Consider the following 22,712-nt stretch of genomic DNA (forward strand, 5'->3'; position numbering starts at 1 on the left):
TCAGTAGAAGTCACCGTCGTAGTCTGTGGCATCATTCAGCTGTTTGATGACGCCCACGTGATTCGCCAAGTAGGACGCCAGCTCCTCTGAGGGGCGACACACGCGACCAATCAGAAGACACCATGTGACCAATCAGAAGACACCATGTGACCAATCGCCAGTTACGTCTCACCTGCTCGCAACACGCCCAGCACTGCGGAGGCCGAGGCGGAGCCGAGGCTGTTGCGGGCGATGCAGCGATAGGTCCCCGAGTCTTGCGGTTCCGCCCCTTCAATCTGGAGCCAACTGGAGAGCTCAAACCTGAGAGGACCGCCCCTGGACTGGAAGACAGACAGGAAGTGGAAGGTTCCTGCTAAGCTAGGCTAAGGTTTGAGGGGAGTTAGCTTCAAGCGCACCTGGACGGAGATGTGGGGGTCGTCCCCTGGCAGGACGACATCGTCCCGGCCATCCTTCCTCCACTCAACGGACGCCATGGGGAAGGCGAAGACCTCGCACAGGAACACCAGACTGCTGCCGGTGCCGTTCACCTGACTCTGAGGACCCACCTTGATGACCGGAACTTTTGGGGGACAGGGAGGGGTGTTATTCGCCTGCCGATCAGGTCACCCGCAGACAATCACGTGACCTACCTGTCCGGCAGGGCCCCGCCCCTTGGGTGTGAAGTTGAGGCGTGGAGAAGGCGGCCTCTCTGAAGTGGCACATGTTAGCATACGTCACGCCGTCACTTCCGCACACGGGCTCGCGCTCCTCGCACACGCACACCTGCTCTTCCTCCTCCTCCTCCTCTCGTCCCGCGGCACGGGTGTCCGCTTGGCACCGCAGTCCGGCCCCGCAGAGCCCAAACAACACATTGCGGTTTCCCGGGTCGCAGGCCTGACCCTCCAGGTTGCCGCACTCTTCACAGCAGCCACACGGGTCCAGAACCAGTCCGGCTCGGCAGCCGCGGGTCTCCGGACACAGGTCCGCTTGGCACGGCCCGCAGTCCGCCGCCACGTCTGTCCCGTTTGTCGCCAGGCCGGGCAGTTGGTTGCCGAGAGGCCGACACGGGTGCAGGTTCGGACAGAGACCCAAGACCAGCAGAAGCAGCTCCGTCGGCAGAGACATTGTCAAGGCGAAACTCCAATGCCAAATAAACAAAACCAAGACCAGAAGGAAGACGGAAGAAAGCCCAAAAGTTATTTTGCTTCGTCCGGTTCGACCGAAACTTTCAACGTTCAAACATCTGAGCCGCTCGCGCTGCTGCCGACGACTCGTGTCAAGCTGCACGGCGACACGCGCACTTCCGGTGGAGGTCGAACAAGTAAAAGCTCTGACGGAAGTGGAATTTGGAGCGTATCTTCATATCGAAAGAAGCAAACAAACCTTGAAAGTGTTGGCTTGAAAGAAATGAAAATCATGTTACACCCCCCCCCCTTCCCCACCTCCCCCACTGGGCAGCTGCTTCTCTCATCAGGCGGAAAAAACACCTGGAAAAGTTGTCAACGGGAAGAAGGAATGTTGTCCACCCAGAGAAGCCTCACGACCTCCCGCAAGGTGGCTGGAATGGCCGAGTCCCCAAATAGATCCCAAATGGGAGGTTTGCGGTGCTCTGCTGGGACGCAACCACCAGCCCGCCTTCCTCCCTCCACTTTGCTGCCACGCCTGCTGCCGTTCTGTCAAACGTTAGTCACACAGTCCAACTTCATCAAGCAGCAGGATCACAGGTCAACCATGCAGTATTGACAACTATTGTATTCATACTTTGGAGCGGAAGCCTCAGGTTCGAGTCCCCAATAGTAAACACCATCGGAATTGGTCAGGAAGGGCATCCAGAAGCCAAAATCAGTAAAAAGGATCCGCTGCGGCGACCCGGAAGGAAAAAGGCGAAAGAAAGAAAGAAAGTTATATAAATAGAGATTATAGTAAGTATTCAACTTTATTGTGAAAGGGTAGAACTAATGAAAGGTGTTGAGTGGCGATGCATTCAGGGACATTATCCACATGTGAACAAGCACACACCATCAATAATAAAAGCTAATAAAAGAGAACTCATTGGGTGTCGCTGGGGCGGGGCTGGGCGTTGATTCCTGTGAAGTGACTGGCTGGATCTCCGGCGCCGTCACGAGGCAACAATCTGGATCCCTGGGTGGCACCAACATTTACACTCAGACCCACGTGACCTTTACCGCCTCAAAATGGCCGCCGGTACTCACCGCAACTCTCTCCCTTCTTTTGGTCATGACCTTCACCGCGTCCTCTTCATCCTCGTCTTCGTCCTGGCAGGCAGAGGGCGGGGCGACTGGGGGCAGGGACGCAAGGAGGGCCGGCAGGGTGAAGCATGACAGGAAGCGGGCCTTCAGCATCTGGTAGGCGGGGTTTTCTGCAAAGCGCTCCTTCACCAGCTGACGGGACGCCAACAGAAGCTCCGCCTCCTCATCGGCGACCACAGAGGCGCCTGACGTGCGGCACAACACGAGTGAGTGTGTGCGTGCGTGAGGGCGTGCGTGAGGGCGTGTGCGTACGCACCTGCTTCATCAGAGGTGGAATCGGCCGGACGTGGGGGTGTGCCTTGGGGCGTGGCCTGAGGCCGGGGGCTGTGGCAGCTCAGCAGCCGCCTGGTGGTCCTGGCGAGCGAGGCCTTGCCGTGCAGGAGCACACTGAGCATGCTCAGACTGCTGACAAAGGGCGGGAGGTAGGGCAGAGCCACGCCCAGTTCGGGTACAACCACACCCCCCCTTCCACTCAGCCAATCGCGTACTTCCGCTGGAGACTCCGGGAAGATGAGGGAGGGGTCAAAGGTCAGGTCTTCCTTCTGTGTGGGCGGGCTGACGCTTTGAGGCAGTCTGGGAGACATTGAGGGGGCGGAGCCACAGACTGGCTGGAGGACGAAACGTGGGGGGAGGGGACTTAGAAGCACACTTGGCCTGATGAAAAGTTGACCTGGAGGCGGAGCTTGCACCATCTGGACCGCCCCACGTGGGGCCCATGATGACACCTTTGGGCTCGGAACCTGCTTGGCCCCACCCTCTTCGGGCAGAAACTTTGGAGAGCTCCTCCTCTTCTGGTTGGCTGAAGCCTGCAAACATGTCAATTAAGGGAAACGCCCCAAATGAAGGGGCGGGGCAGATGAAAAAGCTTACCTCTGATTCGATGGCCTTCTGACTTAAATTCCGGATTCGTTTCCCTTTACGGGTGGTGGCTGTGGAAGCTCCGCCCACACACTCCTCCTCCCGCCCTCGCTTCTTGCCTGTGGGCGTGTCTTTGGGGGCGGGGTGAGAAGCAATGACAGTGTAGGTGTAGTCATTCTTGGCCCTGCCTGCTTCCTGATTGGCCGTGACAGAGTCAGGAGGAGGCGGTGCTAAGGAGGGCGGGACCTGCTGGGACAAAGGGGGGGGCGGTGGTGGTGAAGAGATGAGCTGAAGGGTAAGTGAAGTGGGCGTGGCCAGGGAGGGGGCGGGTAGCAGGCAGAGGGAAGGCTCTCGGGGTTGTGAGAAATGCGACCCGGGAAGCATGCTGGGAAACGGGAGGCGAGTGGGCGGAGCCGGTCGCAGTAGGAGTAGTGGTGGCCGGTTGACATCTGGTGGGCGGTTCTTTGCGGCCTGACGGCGCTGAAGCATTCCCGCCACCGTCTTGGGGCTCTTTAGCGGCGCTGGCGGCAGAGGGGGCGGGTCCACCAGCAACAACTTGTCCTTTCGCCGCTCGATGACCTTCTTGCAGCCCGTGGTGTCCATGCTCATGGCGTGGAGGAGGAGCAGGAAGATGGGGGTGGAGCTCACTCTGCTCTTCCCGCCACACTCTCCGAGGGCGTCGGCCAAGGTGGCTCCACCCGGGCTCGGGATCAGCAGATTCCCGATCCACGGCGAGACGGCCGCCTGCAGCTGGTAGTCCAGGGACGTTTCCGTCACGCGGCGGGGGTGGCGCTTATTGCGCTTATCCGCCGCCTGGCGACTCAGCTGCGCGTACAGCTGGTCATGTGACAGCATCATCATGACGCCGCCGCCGTGTCGCTCCTCCCACCGCAGGTCTTGGGGGGGCGGGCCCACCGCCACCGACCATCCCGACTTTCCCAACACGGTGGAGCGGACGGGCTGCTGGGGGCGGGAGGGGTCTGACGAGGTTGGCAGCGTGACCGGACGCCAGCTGGGAAGATTCCCCACCTGGTTCTCCTTATCAGGGATCCACCTGCTCATGGGAAGCACGCGGTACTCCTCTTGCTCCTCTTCATCACCATCCCCTGCCGCTGGCTCCTCCCTCTCCCTCTCCTCCTCCTCCTCCTCATCACTCTCCATGTACTTAACCACCGCCTCCTCCTCCTCATCGCTGCTCTCCTCCTCCTCCTCCTCCTCCTTCTTCTTCTTCTTCACTTTCACCCTCAGCAGAGGTGTCCTCCTCTTCCTCTTAGGTGCTTCTGAACTTCTCCTTCGCTGGTGATGAGTTACATTGTTACTTAGTTACACTGGTATTCTTAGTTACACTGTTAGTTACATTGTGGCTCTTAGTTACATCGTTACTCTAAGTTCCACTGTTACTCAGTTACATCGGTACTCTCAGTTTAACTGTTAGTTACATTGTGGCTCTTAGTTACACTGGTAGTCTTAGTTACATTGTGAATATTAGTTACACTGTTACCTAGCTAAACTGTGACTCTTAGTTACGTTGGTACGCTTAGTTACACCGTTAGTCACATTGTAACTCTTAGTTACACTGTGACTCTTAGTTTCATTGTGACTCTTAGTTACAGTTACTTAGTTAGGCTGACTCTTAGTTACACTGTTACTTAGTTACATTGTGACTCTTAGTTATGGTTGTAATCAGCTATCTTATTATTTTAGAATGGTAATGAACTAGTTGATGTCCTGCTATGACTACTTAGTAATTACTACTTACGACTACTTAGTACTTGGAATATAAAACTAAAGTCTATAATAATACAGTTAAGGCTAAAAAGACGGGTGGTGTGTGTGTGTGTGTGTGTGTGTGTGTGTGTGTGTGTGTGTGTACTTGTGTAGAAGATGCTTCCAGGCGTCTCCTAATGGTCTTCCAGGCTCTCATACACTGAGCATCGTTCCTGTTTGGAACTTCTGCAGCAATCTTGGCCCAGCGACCTAACACAAACATACAGGAAGTGTTAGCTGCACGGGCCAACATGCTAATAAAGGTACAGGAAGTGTTAGCTGCACGGGCCAACATGCTAATAAAGGTACAGGAAGTGTTAGCTGCACGGGCCAACATGCTAGTAAAGGTACAGGAAGTGTTAGCTGCACGGGCCAACATGCTAATAAAGGTACAGGAAGTGTTAGCTGCACGGGCCAACATGCTAATAAAGGTACAGGAAGTGTTAGCTGCACGGGCCAACATGCTAATAAAGGTACAGGAAGTGTTAGCTGCACGGGCCAACATGCTAATAAAGGTACAGGAAGTGTTAGCCGCACGGGCCAACATGCTAATAAAGGTACAGGAAGTGTTAGCCGCACGGGCCAACATGCTAGTAAAGATACAGGAAGTGTTAGCCGCACGGGCCAACATGCTAATAAAGGTACAGGAAGTGTTAGCCGCACGGGCCAACATGCTAATAAACGCATAGAGGTGCAAGATGCCGAGTAAGAAGACTATTTGTTTGGAGCAGGATGCTGACTCACCAACTCCATGTTTGTCCACCAGCTTCTTCAGGAGTTCCAGCTCCTCGTCATCAAAAGTACCTTTCTTGGTTCCCTCCTTCAGACAGTCTTTGTACCTGCACACACACACAAGGTTAATCCATCAAGTCCCGAATAACATCTTGGTCCTGGTCTACCTCACCGGTCTCTGCAGGCGCTGTCAGTGCGTCCAGGAACCTCCAAGCGGATCTTCCACCAGCTTTTCTCTCCGTGACGTGCGACGGCTCGCAGGAGCATCTGTAACGGAGTTACAGAAGTTTCAGGAAGGAACATCAGCGTGTGCTTGGCCCCTCCAAGTCATCTGACCTGGTCTTCCTCCTTGGACCAGGGTCCTTTCTTCAGACTGGGGTCCAGAACCTGACACCACCTGTAGATGAGCTGGGGCGTGTCCCTGCCCTCCATGAAGTAACTGACTGAGGGACAGGAAGAGGCGTGTCACCAACACACGTGGGACACGTCCACCTGGCTCATCCTTACTCTGCGTGTATGGGATGAAGTTCCCGATCCTCATCTTGTCCACCAGCTCCCGTAACTTCTGGTCTTCACTCTCGGTCCACGTCCGGCGCTTCAAAGAGTCCGATATGAACCTCTGGAAGGTCTGAAGGCACATGAAGGCAGTCCGACCCGTCTGGTGGACCCACAAGACACCGTGAGAACATGTGGACTACCACCAGCACCAACACCCCTGCCCCCGCCCTTACCCCCAGCTCCGCAGCAATGAGGTCCCAGTGTCTCTCCTCGTGTCTCCTACTGATCTCCTTCAGCTTCTGCACTTCCTCCGCGCTCCAGCGGCTCTTGTTGACGGACGGGTGAAGGAAGTTCTGCCAGAAGAGACAAATGTCCTCCGCCTCCCTCAGTCCTTCAAACTGGGCGGGAGAGGAGCGTCTCAACGTGGGTAGACAACCTTTGGCGACAGCTGTCACTGACACTCACGTCAATGTTGGCGATCTTCTGCCAGTCGTGGTCCTCAAACTGTTCACCAATCAGATCCTTTGCCTTCTTTGCTCTGACCAATCACAGCGCACCAGTGAGCCTTCAATGCATACGTGCACACACACACGTGCACACGTGCACACACACACACACACACACACACCTGAGGGATTCAATTTCCTTCTCCAGACTTTCAATGGTCGATCTGAGCTGATGTCCACTGGACTCGTCTGCAGAGGACAACTTCTGACTTAGGTAGTCCACCCTGAGACACACCAGGAGAAGGTGACCACAGACAAGAGGACAGCAGCTGGACAAGAAGAGAAGAAGAAGACCTGGAGAGTTTAGGCTGGATGAGTCTCCTCAGACTGTCTCGGGACACGGCGTCGATCAACAACGCCTTCTGCCAACTCCCCCCTGAAGACAGGCACAGGACACTCAGAGGACACGTGGAGGACATGAAGATGTTGTGGTCATCATGGTGGTCCTCACATCGTTTGACTTTAATCTTGTTGTAGTCCAGGCAACCCTTCATCTTCACCATCTTCTCCTGTGTCTCCTGGTTGGCGGGAGGACCCTGAGCACAGACAGACTAGGCGTCTGATTGGTGGACACCACACCCGGCGGCGAAGGACACGTGGACCTCACCAGTCCTGTCAGTTTGTCCTTGAAGTACGGTTTCAGGAAGTGGCCCAGGAACAAGGTCGTGGGTTTGGGGTACGACGAGGAGGCGGGATCTTCTCTTGAAGTCTCCCTCATTGGTCCAGACAACTGAGACAAAATGTCCTTCTGCGCACACACACACACACACACACAATGTTGGACCAGTGGTGCGTTATTTGTGTCTTGTGTAGAGATTGCTGTGTGTGTCGTGACCTGTTGTCTCAGGTTGTGTGTCATGAGCATATCCAACTGTTGGAGCTTCTCCTGAAGGACCTGCTGGTACACCAAGTTCATCTGAAGACACAAGTCCACTGACGGGGACAGGCCCAGCTGACACACACACACACACACACACAGTTAGCAGTTGCAGGACACGTGTAGGGAACACGGAGAACTCACCTCACTGTCACTGCTGCTGCTGTCATCATCTAACACACACACACACACACACACAGAGCTGATCACAAGGTCACATGACAGGAAGAGGGCGTGTCCACGTGGACAGACAGCAGGTACCTGACACAACAACAGAACTGTGCGGTCCCAGAAAGTTCTCCAGGTTCTGGATCTCACTTTGGATCTTGTCTCTCTGAGCCAGCAGACCTGAAGTCTCCTGTGCACGCACACGCACGCGCACGCACATTCATACATACGTTTATTGTGTCTTCTCTCCAAATGAAAGTTGCAATGTGAAGGTGAATTGATGAGGACGGAGATGTAGGTGACCATGTTGGTAACCATGGTAAGAGAACATGCTAGCAGGTGAGTGTTCAATACCTGGCCCGCCTCCTCGTCAGAGTCCCCATTAGACTGGTCATCTAGTCAAACACACAGCACGTCACATCGTCTTATTGTTATTCAGCACCGACGAGGAAGGAAATAAACACAACTCAACCTGTGTCGCTGCTCAGAAGATCCAGCTCCGTCTCGGTGGCACACAGACTTCTTTCCAAGTCTTCCACTTGCTGCCGGATCCTGTCTCTCTGCTCGCTGAGGTTCATGACTCCACTCACGCAATCCGGCAGATGTGGAATGTTCCAGAAAGCAGAAAAACACAATCGACATTTAGCCGACAAGGGCGGGCATTGGGCGGGAAAAGGAACCTCGGACACCTGCTGTGGTGTTTGCTGCGGTCTGAGGCATATTATTACCCAGCCGACGAGCAGAGGAGAGCGGACAGAGTTCGCTAATTTTACCGATGTACCGTCAACCACCACACCCAAATAACAAAGAGGTTCGCCCAAAGACTCAGAAAGACGAAACAAATGCGAACAGTCCGCCCTCCATTTTCTTCCCCCTCTTCACTTCCGATCCGATCGAAACCTACTTCCGGATATATAGAAAATTAAACAACACCTTCAATAGACGCCAAATTATGTCATACAGATTTTTTTAAATATCAAACAATAGCGGGTTATGTTCATATGTTTTTTTTGCTCTCAATTGCCGGTTTTCCTAGCCATACACACTCTTATAGTAGGGGCCATATGCTCCTCCCTAAGGAGTGCCGCTATAAACAGTCCCCTTGCAACAGCAACCGTAAGAAAAACAACGTTCCACCAAAAAGTAAATGTATGATGGAACGTTACAATAGTATTAGTACACAGTATTTCAGTTGAACAGTTTCACTCAGCTACAAATGTACATGGTCATGCATGAAATCAAGTGTCAGGCATTGTGGAAATAACGCTTGTAACACGCCCATTGGCATTCTTACGCCCAATCAGTATGAATACACGCTTGGGTAAGTCCTTCATCGTCCAGCACGGTTTGGGCCCCATAACCAATTTTCAGCCGGACTGTACGCACTTCCTTAAACATTACTACATTTGACATCTTCCATTTGCAACAATCTTTGAACTGTGATAATGATATAATTTATCATGCAGTCATGATTATAGCCTACAGCTAACAAGAGGTGATTCAGAAAAAGTACCATATTTCAAAAGGCGATAAGAAATAACAACGATGTCACCAGAAGAAAAACTTTATTGTCTGCTAAAAGATTGAAAAGATTGGCCACAGGTGGTGATGTCATCGGGGGAGGAGTCTAGCGCCGACGGTAAAGAATGTCCCAGGAGTTTCTCCACTTCAGCGCACGCAGCTGATTGGCCGACAGCTCGGGACTCCCAAAGGTCAAAGGGCGGAAGAGGTAATAGCAGAGGAGGACGCACGCCAAGGCCGCGCACGCACACGCACGCAACACGTGGCGATGCGTGTCCTTGCTGAAAAGTCAGTGGTGATCACATGACCACACGCTTGCATGAGTTCTATGACGCAGACGACCCCAGCGGGACATGGACATGACGGACGTACCTGAGCAGGTGTGTGTGCGTGTGCTCCAGCAGGGCGGCGCTCAGCAGGTGCAGGAAGACCAGAGCGGGCAGGTAATGGTAGAGGAAGAGGCTCTTGTCCATCAACACAAACGGAACAAAGTTGACCAACCAGCCGCCAACACACACCTGACCTAATGACACAAACCTCTCCCACGCAGCTACACACGCACGTGCACGCACACACACACGCACACACACGCACGCACACACACACACGCACGCACACAGTGTTTAGCCTGCATGGACATGTTGTGTGTTGACGTTGGCGTGTTTACCATCAGGTATGTCTCTGATGCCCCGCCTCCTCCTCAGCAGGTAGACGGCTGCCAGCATGTGATAGGCCAGCAAGCTGAGGTTGGCCACGCCCCACGATACCGGATTACCAATCAGATGGATCTGAGCCTGGCACGCAGCACACCAACAAGGAATGGCTGACATGGACCCGCGTACAAGTACGTGTGTGTGTGTCTCACATTGGTGGAGGGATGCAGCCAGTATGCAATGTTGGTTTCCATGGTGATCCACTCCAAAGGGGTGGAGCTATATTTGTGCTCAGAGTCCTCCTGTTTCACCATCAGCATCCTCCACTGGAGCGACATCACAACACCGCCTTCAACGTCCGGCCTTTCCACCACGCCACACTCTGATTGGACGCCAACACACCTGCACCTCCACAAACTTGGCCCAGAAGGAGATCTTCCTGTCCACGTCAATGTGGGTGGGAGAATGAAGCTCCGCCTCCCTGTCCTTCTGCTCCTCACCTGCACGCCATAAGAGCAGAGAAGGTTGGCCGGTTCCTTGCAGATGGAGACCCTATCTAAGGATCCTACTGGTTCCATATCGATGCTCCTCCACCGTCCACGTCACACTGCTGCTGGGACCTTTCAGCATCTTCTCTGCGACCACCTCCATCTGACGGAAACCCCAGTCTGGAAGCGACGTGCCACTCAGCTGACGCACGCACACACACACACACACACACACACACACACACACACAGCTGAGCATCCAGCACAGGAAGTGGCTTGTTCCACCACTTCCTGTAAGCACCTTCAGGACAGCAGAGGTGTTGACGTGGACCAGTCGAACTTCTGACAGGATGGTCTTCCAAACCTCAGACTCCGCCTCCCTGTTGACGATATCCTGAAAGAGACACGGCCGTCACAAGGTGGACTTCCTGTCCAGGAGAAGACAAGGTCATGTGACTAACCACCCTCCACAGGTTCTGGGCCGGCATGGAGACGTTGAAGTCGATGTACCCGGACACTTCCTGGGCGTGGGGGCTCACGGGCGCCGCCACGTCATGGCTGTCGCACACACAGGAGCTAAGGTCTCCCTGGAGGCGGAGTCACACAAAAAGGTCACGTGATTACCTGTTGAGGAACCGCGAGGTCATCCCATGGAACAGCTGGACGATGTCGCCGTGACGGACCGCACGGGGAGGACTGGCCGCCACCAGGTCCGCTCTGAGACACACAGGGAAGAGGTCAGAATGAGGACACGCCCCCCGAGCCCGCCCCGCCCGACCACACCCGCTACCTGTCCGGGTTTTTGACGATCCACCAGTTGTTGACGTCTTTGAAGGGGTAACACGTGACCTGCTGCTGGTGAGAGCTGCCCCGCCCACTCTCGTACCTGGAGGAAGGCACGGTCACTGACACGTCACCTGATTGGCTGCCAGGCCAGACGCCCGCACCTGATTGGATAGTTGGCTTTGTGAGAGTGGAGCCAGCAGGGGATGGGCTGGGAGGCGGAGCTTCTCAGAGTCACCTGACTGCCATAAGCAACCTCCAGAGGTTGACCCCGCGTGATCCGGGAGAGCCCGCCCTGCCCATGTGTCAATCAATCAATCAATCCATCAACTGCTGTGTGTGTGTGTGTGTGTGTGTACCTCCAGGCTGGCCTGGAAGGCGGGGCTCATCAATTGGTCATGTGGTCCACTGCGGTGTAGAAGACTCAGGTGGACGTAGAACCAGAAGACATAGAGCAGAACAGGGACCACACACAGACACACACCACGACACACACACTGGACAAACACACACAGCTACACACACGCAGAGCAGGGTGAAAGGTCACGTTGGTGCGTGTGTGATTCTTAGTGTGGACGTGTACACTCACAGCGCTCACAGTCCTGTCTCCAATCAGCTTCCAGGTGTGCAAAGAGGCCACGCCCACAAGCAGCAGGTAGGAGAACACACCCATATACTTCACCCTGAATACACACACATATACAGTATATATGCAGTATACATACAGTATATATACCGTATATACGCAGTACATATACAGTATATATACCGTATATACACAGTACATATACAGTATATATACCGTATATACACAGTACATATACTACAGTATATATACAGCATGTGTGTGTGTGTTCCTGACCCGACAGCAGCAGAGCAGGAGGTTCCAGAGAGGAGGAGCCAACAGTACCTGACGGACGAGCTGCCAGCGACAACACAGGTCACAACATGGCCTCCCAGCGGGGTCAGAGGTCAGGCTCACCTGGTGGGGGCGTTGTGGAAGCGCAGGTAGGAGAAGAAGGCCAACATGATGAAGAAGATGACCACAGACTCCAGCAACATGAAGCGCGATTGAACGATCAGACCGTTGTCTGCACGCAACAAAGCACCGTCACTTCACAATCCCCGCTTCGTCTTGGTGGACACGTGTGTGCACGCGTGTGCACGCGTGTGCACGCGTGTGCACGCGTGTGCAGACACGTGTGTGCACGCGTGTGCACGCGTGTGTGCGTGTTCATACCCAATAACAGCAGCAGTGACGCTCCCAGCGCTGACACGTGAGAGAAGCCCAACTCCACGAGCACACAATATCCCAAAGGAACACACAATGCACCGCACACTGCCGGGAACAGGCGCAGACTCCACACGCTCACACTGCAGGGATACTCTGGGACACAAAACAAACATACTCAGACTGCAGGGATACTCTGGGACACAAAACAAACATACTCAGACTGCAGGGATACTCTGGGACACAAAACAAACATACTCACACTGCAGGGATACTCTGGGACACAAAACAAACATACTCACACTGCAGGGATACTCTGGGACACAAAACAAACATACTCACACTGCAGGGATACTCTGGGACACAAAACAAACATACTCACACTGCAGGGATACTCTGGGACACAAAACATACTCACACTGCAGGGATACTCTGGGACACAAAACAAACATACTCAGACTGCAGGGATACTCTGGGACACAAAACAAACATACTCACACTGCAGGGATACTCTGGGACACAAAACAAACATACTCACACTGCAGGGATACTCTGGGACACAAAACAAACATACTCACACTGCAGGGATACTCTGGGACACAAAACATACTCACACTGCAGGGATACTCTGGGACACAAAACAAACATACTCAGACTGCAGGGATACTCTGGGACACAAAACAAACATACTCAGACTGCAGGGATACTCTGGGACACAAAACAAACATACTCACACTGCAGGGATACTCCTTGACACAAAACAAACATACTCAGACTGCAGGGATACTCCTTGACACAAAACAAACATACTCACACTGCAGGGATACTCTGGGACACAAAACATACTCACACTGCAGGGATACTCTGGGACACAAAACAAACATACTCACACTGCAGGGATACTCTGGGACACAAAACAAACATACTCAGACTGCAGGGATACTCTGGGACACAAAACAAACATACTCACACTGCAGGGATACTCTGGGACACAAAACATACTCACACTGCAGGGATACTCTGGGACACAAAACAAACATACTCAGACTGCAGGGATACTCTGGGACACAAAACAAACATACTCAGACTGCAGGGATACTCTGGGACACAAAACAAACATACTCACACTGCAGGGATACTCCTTGACACAAAACAAACATACTCAGACTGCAGGGATACTCCTTGACACAAAACAAACATACTCAGACTGCAGGGATACTCCTTGACACAAAACAAACATACTCACACTGCAGGGATACTCTGGGACACAAAACATACTCACACTGCAGGGATACTCTGGGACACAAAACAAACATACTCACACTGCAGGGATACTCTGGGACACAAAACAAACATACTCACACTGCAGGGATACTCTGGGACACAAAACATACTCACACTGCAGGGATACTCTGGGACACAAAACAAACATACTCAGACTGCAGGGATACTCTGGGACACAAAACAAACATACTCAGACTGCAGGGATACTCTGGGACACAAAACAAACATACTCACACTGCAGGGATACTCCTTGACACAAAACAAACATACTCAGACTGCAGGGATACTCCTTGACACAAAACAAACATACTCAGACTGCAGGGATACTCTGGGACACAAAACAAACATACTCACACTGCAGGGATACTCCTTGACACAAAACAAACATACTCAGACTGCAGGGATACTCCTTGACACAAAACAAACATACTCAGACTGCAGGGATACTCCTTGACACAAAACAAACATACTCACACTGCAGGGATACTCTGGGACACAAAACATACTCACACTGCAGGGATACTCTGGGACACAAAACAAACATACTCACACTGCAGGGATACTCTGGGACACAAAACAAACATACTCACACTGCAGGGATACTCTGGGACACAAAACATACTCACACTGCAGGGATACTCTGGGACACAAAACAAACATACTCAGACTGCAGGGATACTCTGGGACACAAAACAAACATACTCAGACTGCAGGGATACTCTGGGACACAAAACAAACATACTCACACTGCAGGGATACTCCTTGACACAAAACAAACATACTCAGACTGCAGGGATACTCCTTGACACAAAACAAACATACTCAGACTGCAGGGATACTCCTTGACACAAAACAAACATACTCACACTGCAGGGATACTCTGGGACACAAAACATACTCACACTGCAGGGATACTCTGGGACACAAAACAAACATACTCACACTGCAGGGATACTCTGGGACACAAAACAAACATACTCACACTGCAGGGATACTCTGGGACACAAAACATACTCACACTGCAGGGATACTCTGGGACACAAAACAAACATACTCAGACTGCAGGGATACTCTGGGACACAAAACAAACATACTCAGACTGCAGGGATACTCTGGGACACAAAACAAACATACTCACACTGCAGGGATACTCCTTGACACAAAACAAACATACTCAGACTGCAGGGATACTCCTTGACACAAAACAAACATACTCAGACTGCAGGGATACTCTGGGACACAAAACAAACATACTCACACTGCAGGGATACTCCTTGACACAAAACAAACATACTCAGACTGCAGGGATACTCCTTGACACAAAACAAACATACTCAGACTGCAGGGATACTCCTTGACACAAAACAAACATACTCACACTGCAGGGATACTCTGGGACACAAAACATACTCACACTGCAGGGATACTCTGGGACACAAAACAAACATACTCACACTGCAGGGATACTCTGGGACACAAAACAAACATACTCACACTGCAGGGATACTCTGGGACACAAAACATACTCACACTGCAGGGATACTCTGGGACACAAAACAAACATACTCAGACTGCAGGGATACTCTGGGACACAAAACAAACATACTCAGACTGCAGGGATACTCTGGGACACAAAACAAACATACTCACACTGCAGGGATACTCCTTGACACAAAACAAACATACTCAGACTGCAGGGATACTCCTTGACACAAAACAAACATACTCAGACTGCAGGGATACTCTGGGACACAAAACAAACATACTCACACTGCAGGGATACTCCTTGACACAAAACAAACATGGCTACAATGTAGTGTAGACTGTGCAATGGTAAAAATGAAATCTACCTGCTCCAATTCTGTTCCACATGAAATTTCCATCAAATCCTCCCAAGTATGCTGCAAGCACACACACACACACACACACACACACACACAGGACTGATGATTGCAAAAAGAGCAGTGGTCAAACTGTAGACATGTGTTGCATGGTTGTCATGGTAACCGACCACCGAAGGCCAGAATCATGTGACCCAGTGCTGGTCCGCTGTCATCAATGAAGAAGATTCTCTTCATGTAGAGAGACACAAACTGTCCATAGTAGACCTCGTCAAACCTACACGCACACACACACGCAGTTGAGACCTAAGTTAATCCATACGAGCATCTATTATTATTATTATTGTTATTATTATTATTATTATTAGGAAACAAGCAATACGCACACCACAGCATTCGGGTAGCCGAGGAGGCCGAGTCGGGTCCAGAAGGCGAGCAGGGAGAGTAGCAGCAGACCCAGGTCCACACGAGCAGTCACCACCAGGGGGAGCTGCACCATCTTGTCCACTGTTATTGTTTCAACATTTGGTCATTTTTTTACTTTAAATAGTGTATAACGTAACTTAAAACGACAAAAGTTTAGATTACACTCATTTGCATACCGGAGTGCATGTTAAGCATTTAGTTGGTGACCGGGAAACATCATAGCCTTTAGCGTTAGCCACCCAGGCTAGCTGGCAAGTTGCACACGCATTGATGCTAGCTCCCCATGCTAACGCTCACCTCGTCACAGCGGGTCCGTCATGTGGCTCAGGTAGTTCGGATGGCTCAGTCGGACCATCCTGGAGGTAGTATAGCCTCGGACACCGGGGGACGCCGGGGGACACCGGGGGACACCGGGGGAAGCCGTCTCCCCCGTTAGCCGTTAGCGTGTGAGCGATGTTTCCCTGACGATTAGTGCTGCTTGTCGTTCGCTGATCAGCTAGGCAGCCTGTTGCTATGGAAACAGCACTGCCTGAGCTGAGGTTTGGTTTGATTGATTTGTAGATTGACTTTTTCGTCCCAGCCGTACACAATAGTCATTTTATTACATCGTTTAGTAACTTATGTTAATTACTATTGTCTTAACAACCTTTCACGTTTTTGGATTAAAGTCCATCAAGTTGTAGAAGTTTATTTGACCAACATTTCAGCTGACAAGTCTAATAGAAAAAGAGTCGACACTAAGTTAATTATAAGAATAATTATAAATTGACCTTAAAAGCACGTCTTCCTGAAAGAACACGTGACCTGGGCAGGTCCGGTGTCATAGCAAAAACAACAGGAAATATTTGTATCACTGCTAGCTCGTCATTGCTAACACAGACAGACACGGACCTAATTTTGATTTCAGAGGTGGGTTGGCACAACTGGCTTAGGTTCGGCAGGGGGTGATTCAAATATTATTTAAACCGAAATATATATTGAAGTCCGTCTGGCTGACGTGACCGAGGCAACAAACAGCCAACATGTTAGCATTTAGCACCCCTGGCAACTAACCAAACGCCACAGGCCTTCCGGAGTGACAGTGGGGACGGCCAATCACACGTTGGCAAGACATTGCAAAGCCAATCGATGAGTTAATGGGCGGTCTCAAGGTGGATTGGCTTCAGTTGAAGTGCCCCGTTTGGGCTCGATCCCGGTGCTTGACGAGTTTGCATATTTAGTTTCTTTCGGCCATAGCGGATATATTTTAATATGTGGTAATTGGGTACAGTGTACCGTAATCGTTGTAGGGGACAAAACTGCCATTTGATAAACCCCCACCTCCTCACATAAAAATTACGTCCGTGTACACAAACACACGCACATACACGCACCTCACATGCCAACACTCACTCACGTGACTCCACTCAGTAATTTATACTTAACTTGTGTATGAAACCTTGTGCACGTATGTCATGATGCAGTAGAGCGTGACGTGATGCCCATGTGTCACTATATGATGTGGTAGAGCGTGACGTGATGCCCATGTGTCACTATATGGTAGAGCGTGAAGTGATGTCATGATGTGTCAATGTATGATGCGGTAGAGCGTAACGTGATGCCATGATGTGTCACTGTATGATGTGGTAGAGCGTGACGTGATGTCATGACGTGTCACTGTATGGTAGAGCGTGATGTGATGTCATGATGTGGTAGAGCGTGACATGATGTCATGATGTGGTAGAGCGTGACATGATGTCATGATGTGGTAGAGCGTGACGTGATGTCATGATGTGGTAGAGCGTGACGCGATGTCATGATGTGGTAGAGCGTGACGTGATGTCATGATGTGGTAGAGCGTGACGTGATGTCATGATGTGGTAGAGCGTGACGTGATGTCATGATGTGGTAGAGCGTGACATGATGTCATGACGTGTCACTGTATGATGTGGTAGAGCGTGACATGATGTCATGACGTGTCACTGTATGATGTGGTAGAGCGTGACGTGATGTCATGATGTGGTAGAGCGTGACGCGATGTCATGACGTGTCACTGTATGATGTGGTAGAGCGTGACATGATGTCATGATGTGGTAGAGCGTGACGTGATGTCATGATGTGGTAGAGCGTGACGCGATGTCATGACGTGTCACTGTATGATGTGGTAGAGCGTGACATGATGTCATGATGTGGTAGAGCGTGACGTGATGTCATGATGTGGTAGAGCGTGACGCGATGTCATGACGTGTCACTGTATGATGTGGTAGAGCGTGACATGATGTCATGATGTGGTAGAGCGTGACATGATGTCATGATGTGGTAGAGCGTGACGTGATGTCATGATGTGGTAGAGCGTGACGTGATGTCATGATGTGGTAGAGCGTGACGCGATGTCATGACGTGTCACTGTATGATGTGGTAGAGCGTGACATGATGTCATGATGTGGTAGAGCGTGACGTGATGTCATGATGTGGTAGAGCGTGACGCGATGTCATGACGTGTCACTGTATGATGTGGTAGAGCGTGACATGATGTCATGATGTGGTAGAGCGTGACATGATGTCATGATGTGGTAGAGCGTGACGTGATGTCATGATGTGGTAGAGCGTGACGTGATGTCATGATGTGGTAGAGCGTGACGCGGTGTCACGACGTGTCACTGTATGATGTGGTAGAGCGTGACGTTGTAGAGGACCTGGCGGCCATTATTCCAGGCGTAGAGCGCCCTGTCTCGGGGGTTGTAGTCCAGCATGGACAGATGCCCGTAGGTGTTTCCGAGGGGGACGTCGATGTACTCATAGGTGGACGAGTTGGTGGCGAAGGCGTAGTAGACTTTGGTGGCGCCGGAGTAGCCGTTGGTGACGTACAGAGTTCCGCAGATCATGAAGGCCTCGCCAGCGCTGCGTTTGGGATGGTTGGTGGTCCAACTGCGGAGCACCTGAAGACTGTTTGGGTCCAACTGGCTGAGTACGATGTTTCCTGCGTTCTGATTGGTGGCGTAGACGGCCCAAAGGCCGCCCTCGTCCACCATGAGGTCGATGTCGGAGTGGCCCCCCCAGGAGTAGTGGTACATGTTGTTGTAACCGGCGAAGTCGAGTTGGCGCGAGCGGCTGATGAGGGAGGACTTCAAGTCGAACTTGATGATGGTGTGACTCTGGAACTTGTTGAAGTACAGAGAGCCGTTGTAGACCACCTGACCCGTGCCGGACCAAGGATGAGGCAGGCGGTGGGACGTGAAGTTGTCTGTGGTCACGAAGTCCTGCATGGACTTGTACTCGCGAACAAAGCGGTTGTTATGGTAACCGTCCATGTACCACACCTGCCAGAGAGCAGATGTTGCAGTGATGCTGTGCTAACGTTGCTAACATCATGTGCTAACTTACTCGGTGGTCTCCGGTCGGCGCCAGCGGGTCCGTCATCCACGATCCGAACCTGGATCCGGAGGTCTTCATGGTGACGGGTTCGGCTATTCTCGTTAGCTTCCCACAAGCTAGCAAACAACAGCACAAAGGTCAGGTGGTGATGGAGGCCACTCGGCGCTACGTTAGCTCACCTAGCCGCTGCATGCAGGCCCGCAGACGCTCCTCCAGGCTCGCCACCCGGCCGTGCAGGTCCTGGTAGTCCAGGACTCCCAGCTGGTCCTGCAGCGAGCCCAGCAGTGCCGTCACGTTGGCCGCCTCCTCCTTAAAGCGTCTCACCAGCAGGGCGTCGGCCTTGTAGGCCTCCAGGAGCGGGATGAGCGGGCGCAGCTCCTCCATCTTCACCTTGATGGACTGAAAGACACGAAGCTCTGGTCAACGTCCACGTTCACGTGTTCATGACTTGTAGAACCGGCTCACCTGGTACTGCCTGGCCATGTTGCTCTCATGCCCCGCCTCCACCTGTTTGAACTTGTTCTCCAAACCTTTTAGCTCCGCCTCCATCTTCTCCACCATTTGCAGGTCTCGCCGCGTGCGCTGGTCCAGGACTTCAATGGACTGGCTCATGTTCTGCACCTGCACCATCACGTCACCCGGTCAATCACGAGCTAACAGCTAGCACACGGCTAAAAGCGAGCACGGTGCAGTGGTTCCCACCTTCTCCAGCAGGTGGCGCACTTGTTTACTTCGAGTGTCTCTGGAGCACACGCTGTGCTGGGGGGTGACCACTGTGCACACACACCGACCCGCCGAGTCCTGAGCAGAACTGAACACGTGCCACTGGTCCTGGTTCCGCTCTGGGTCCCGGGGGGCTGCTGGACCCACCTGTGTGTGTGTGTGTGTGTGTGTATAAGGTAAAGGTGGTACACACATGAAACCTTTACATGTTCATGCACACGCATGATGGCTTCTTAACCAGTCTGATGCTGGGAATACACCGTGTGTGTACGTGTGTGTACGTGTGTGTGTACGTGTGTGTACGTGTGTGTGTGCGCTTCAGTTGCACTGTCTATAGTTACACACACACGAGAATACACAGTAGAATACACAGTAGAAATACTCATAGTGCCAAATGCTATATATACTGCATAAGAAACCCGACATAATACCGTATGGTATCCATAGAAATACATCATGGAGCCTTATAGTATAAGTCTCCATAGAAATACAGTATAAGTAGGCATAGTTAGCATATGGTGTCCATAGAAATATAGGTATAGTTAGCATATGGTGTCCATAGAAATATAGGTATAGTTAGCATATGTTGTCCATAGAAATAGATGGTATAGTTAGCATATGGTGTCCATAGAAATATAGGTATAGTTAGCATAAGGTGTCTATAGAAATATAGGTATAGTTAGCATATGGTGTCCATAGAAATAGATGGTATAGTTAGCATAAGGTGTCCATAGAAATATAGGTATAGTTAGCATAAGGTGTCTATAGAAATAGATGGTATAGTTAGCATAAGGTGTCCATAGAAATAGATGGTATAGTTAGCATAAGGTGTCTATAGAAATATAGGTATAGTTAGCATATGGTGTCCATAGAAATATAGGTATAGTTAGCATAAGGTGTCTATAGAAATATAGGTATAGTTAGCATAAGGTGTCTATAGAAATATAGGTATAGTTAGCATATGGTGTCCATAGAAATATAGGTATAGTTAGCATAAGGTGTCTATAGAAATATAGGTATAGTTAGCATAAGGTGTCTATAGAAATATAGGTATAGTTAGCATAAGGTGTCTATAGAAATATAGGTATAGTTAGCATAAGGTGTCTATAGAAATATAGGTATAGTTAGCATAAGGTGTCTATAGAAATATAGGTATAGTTAGCATAAGGTGTCTATAGAAATATAGGTATAGTTAGCATAAGGTGTCTATAGAAATATAGGTATAGTTAGCATAAGGTGTCTATAGAAATAGATGGTATAGTTAGCATAAGGTGTCTATAGAAATAGATGGTATAGTTAGCATAAGGTGTCTATAGAAATAGATGGTATAGTTAGCATATGGTGTCTATAGAAATAGATGGTATAGTTAGCATATGGTGTCTATAGAAATATAGGTATAGTTAGCATAAGGTGTCCATAGAAATATAGGTATAGTTAGCATATGGTGTCTATAGAAATATAGGTATAGTTAGCATATGGTGTCTATAGAAATATAGGTATAGTTAGCATATGGTGTCTATAGAAATAGATGGTATAGTTAGCATATGGTGTCTATAGAAATAGATGGTATAGTTAGCATATGGTGTCCATAGAAATAGATGGTATAGTTAGCATATGGTGTCCATAGAAATAGATGGTATAGTTAGCATATGGTGTCCATAGAAATATAGGTATAGTTAGCATATGGTGTCTATAGAAATATAGGTATAGTTAGCATATGGTGTCTATAGAAATATAGGTATAGTTAGCATATGGTGTCCATAGAAATAGATGATATAGTTAGCATATGGTGTCCATAGAAATATAGGTATAGTTAGCATATGGTGTCTATAGAAATATAGGTATAGTTAGCATATGGTGTCTATAGAAATATAGGTATAGTTAGCATATGGTGTCCATAGAAATAGATGGTATAGTTAGCATAAGGTGTCCATAGAAATAGATGGTATAGTTAGCATATGGTGTCCATAGAAATAGATGGTATAGTTAGCATATGGTGTCCATAGAAATATAGGTATAGTTAGCATAAGGTGTCTATAGAAATAGATGGTATAGTTAGCATAAGGTGTGTACAGAAATATAAGATGAGTAGGTATAGTTAGCATATGAAATATATATAATAAATATATAAACGGTAGCAGTGTAGAGTACGTCATGACGACACAGTACCAGAGTGAAGGAGGTCGCCAGCAGAAGGAGAAGTAGAAAGGAATGAACCAGATTCTCTTCAGCCTCCATCCTCGTCATCCTCATCTTCTGTCTATTCTCCTCCTCTTCCTCACTCTTCGTCTTCTGTCATGCGCCACCACGAGCAGCCGAGTGTGAACGCATCCTCCACACTGTGCGTGCGTGTGCGTGTGTGATGTCATGGATCTGTGGCAGCGGGGCGGGGGTATTGTGTGTGCGTGTGTGCGTGCGCGTAGCCCGCAGCAGCGCTAGCATGTTCTCATTAAATGAAAGGTTCACGCATGTGAACACAGGAGGAGGAGCCTTGGTGTGTTTCCATGGCAACTGCTAGTTCCAGGAGGCTGAGCACGGGCCGTTACCAGGGTTACGCTCACACCCGCACAACGGTCCGGTCTTAAACAGGAAGTGTAAGCTGGCAGGGTTACCGTGGAAACGATCGCCACGCCCACATCCAATCGCCAGGTTCTTCGTTCGCTCCCAAAACCTGTAAACATCACGTGATCTTCACAGTAAAACTTCCTTTATCCTGGATATCCACGAGCTTCCTTTGTTGCAGTTGATTCTTT

At 50.5% G+C, this 22,712-nt stretch overlaps 4 protein-coding genes across 5 annotated transcripts; all 4 read right to left on the bottom strand.

The window, feature by feature from the left end:
- Window positions 1-1,104, bottom strand: LOC131127815 (kazal-type serine protease inhibitor domain-containing protein 1-like). Its single transcript, XM_058070071.1, has 4 exons — window positions 630-1,104; window positions 396-559; window positions 173-320; window positions 1-86 (listed from the first exon to the last, which is right to left on the bottom strand). The coding sequence occupies exons 1-4, from the start codon at window positions 1,102-1,104 to the stop codon at window positions 1-3; spliced, it is 873 nt and encodes a 290-aa protein (XP_057926054.1).
- A 312-nt stretch (window positions 1,105-1,416) lies between these two features.
- Window positions 1,417-8,872, bottom strand: snapc4 (small nuclear RNA activating complex, polypeptide 4). Of its 2 annotated transcripts, XM_058071506.1 has the most exons (22): window positions 8,128-8,872; window positions 8,010-8,050; window positions 7,749-7,845; window positions 7,632-7,660; window positions 7,446-7,562; window positions 7,218-7,358; window positions 7,062-7,146; window positions 6,905-6,986; window positions 6,733-6,834; window positions 6,570-6,642; window positions 6,338-6,502; window positions 6,114-6,264; window positions 5,943-6,049; window positions 5,779-5,873; window positions 5,619-5,713; window positions 4,981-5,084; window positions 3,120-4,403; window positions 2,506-3,055; window positions 2,193-2,434; window positions 1,999-2,121; window positions 1,741-1,838; window positions 1,418-1,652 (listed from the first exon to the last, which is right to left on the bottom strand). In XM_058071506.1, the coding sequence occupies exons 1-20, from the start codon at window positions 8,231-8,233 to the stop codon at window positions 2,029-2,031; spliced, it is 3,759 nt and encodes a 1,252-aa protein (XP_057927489.1). In that variant the 5' UTR covers window positions 8,234-8,872; the 3' UTR covers window positions 1,418-1,652; window positions 1,741-1,838; window positions 1,999-2,028. The 2 variants fall into 2 exon arrangements, with proteins under 2 accessions (XP_057927488.1, XP_057927489.1); XM_058071505.1 differs by having other exon boundaries at window positions 1,417-1,652; window positions 1,741-2,121.
- Window positions 8,873-9,177: 305 nt separating this feature from the next.
- Window positions 9,178-16,415, bottom strand: pomt1 (protein-O-mannosyltransferase 1). The gene is made up of 20 exons (XM_058071516.1): window positions 16,180-16,415; window positions 15,843-15,963; window positions 15,627-15,733; window positions 15,466-15,516; window positions 12,341-12,487; window positions 12,083-12,191; window positions 11,963-12,022; window positions 11,690-11,783; window positions 11,460-11,615; window positions 11,265-11,395; window positions 11,108-11,203; window positions 10,942-11,034; window positions 10,779-10,875; window positions 10,619-10,711; window positions 10,399-10,519; window positions 10,232-10,329; window positions 10,042-10,155; window positions 9,844-9,970; window positions 9,549-9,726; window positions 9,178-9,457 (listed from the first exon to the last, which is right to left on the bottom strand). Exons 2-20 carry the CDS (start codon window positions 15,953-15,955, stop codon window positions 9,283-9,285), a joined length of 2,160 nt encoding a protein of 719 aa, XP_057927499.1. The 5' UTR covers window positions 15,956-15,963; window positions 16,180-16,415; the 3' UTR covers window positions 9,178-9,282.
- A 1,666-nt stretch (window positions 16,416-18,081) lies between these two features.
- On the bottom strand, window positions 18,082-22,560 carry LOC131128572 (noelin-like). Its single transcript, XM_058071533.1, has 6 exons — window positions 22,129-22,560; window positions 19,939-20,106; window positions 19,702-19,857; window positions 19,416-19,635; window positions 19,246-19,352; window positions 18,082-19,181 (listed from the first exon to the last, which is right to left on the bottom strand). The coding sequence occupies exons 1-6, from the start codon at window positions 22,210-22,212 to the stop codon at window positions 18,519-18,521; spliced, it is 1,398 nt and encodes a 465-aa protein (XP_057927516.1). The 5' UTR covers window positions 22,213-22,560; the 3' UTR covers window positions 18,082-18,518.
- Window positions 22,561-22,712: the final 152 nt, after the last annotated feature.

The sequence above is a fragment of the Doryrhamphus excisus genome, chromosome 4, assembly GCF_030265055.1.
Source record: "Doryrhamphus excisus isolate RoL2022-K1 chromosome 4, RoL_Dexc_1.0, whole genome shotgun sequence".
Classification (NCBI taxonomy): Eukaryota; Metazoa; Chordata; class Actinopteri; order Syngnathiformes; family Syngnathidae; genus Doryrhamphus; species Doryrhamphus excisus.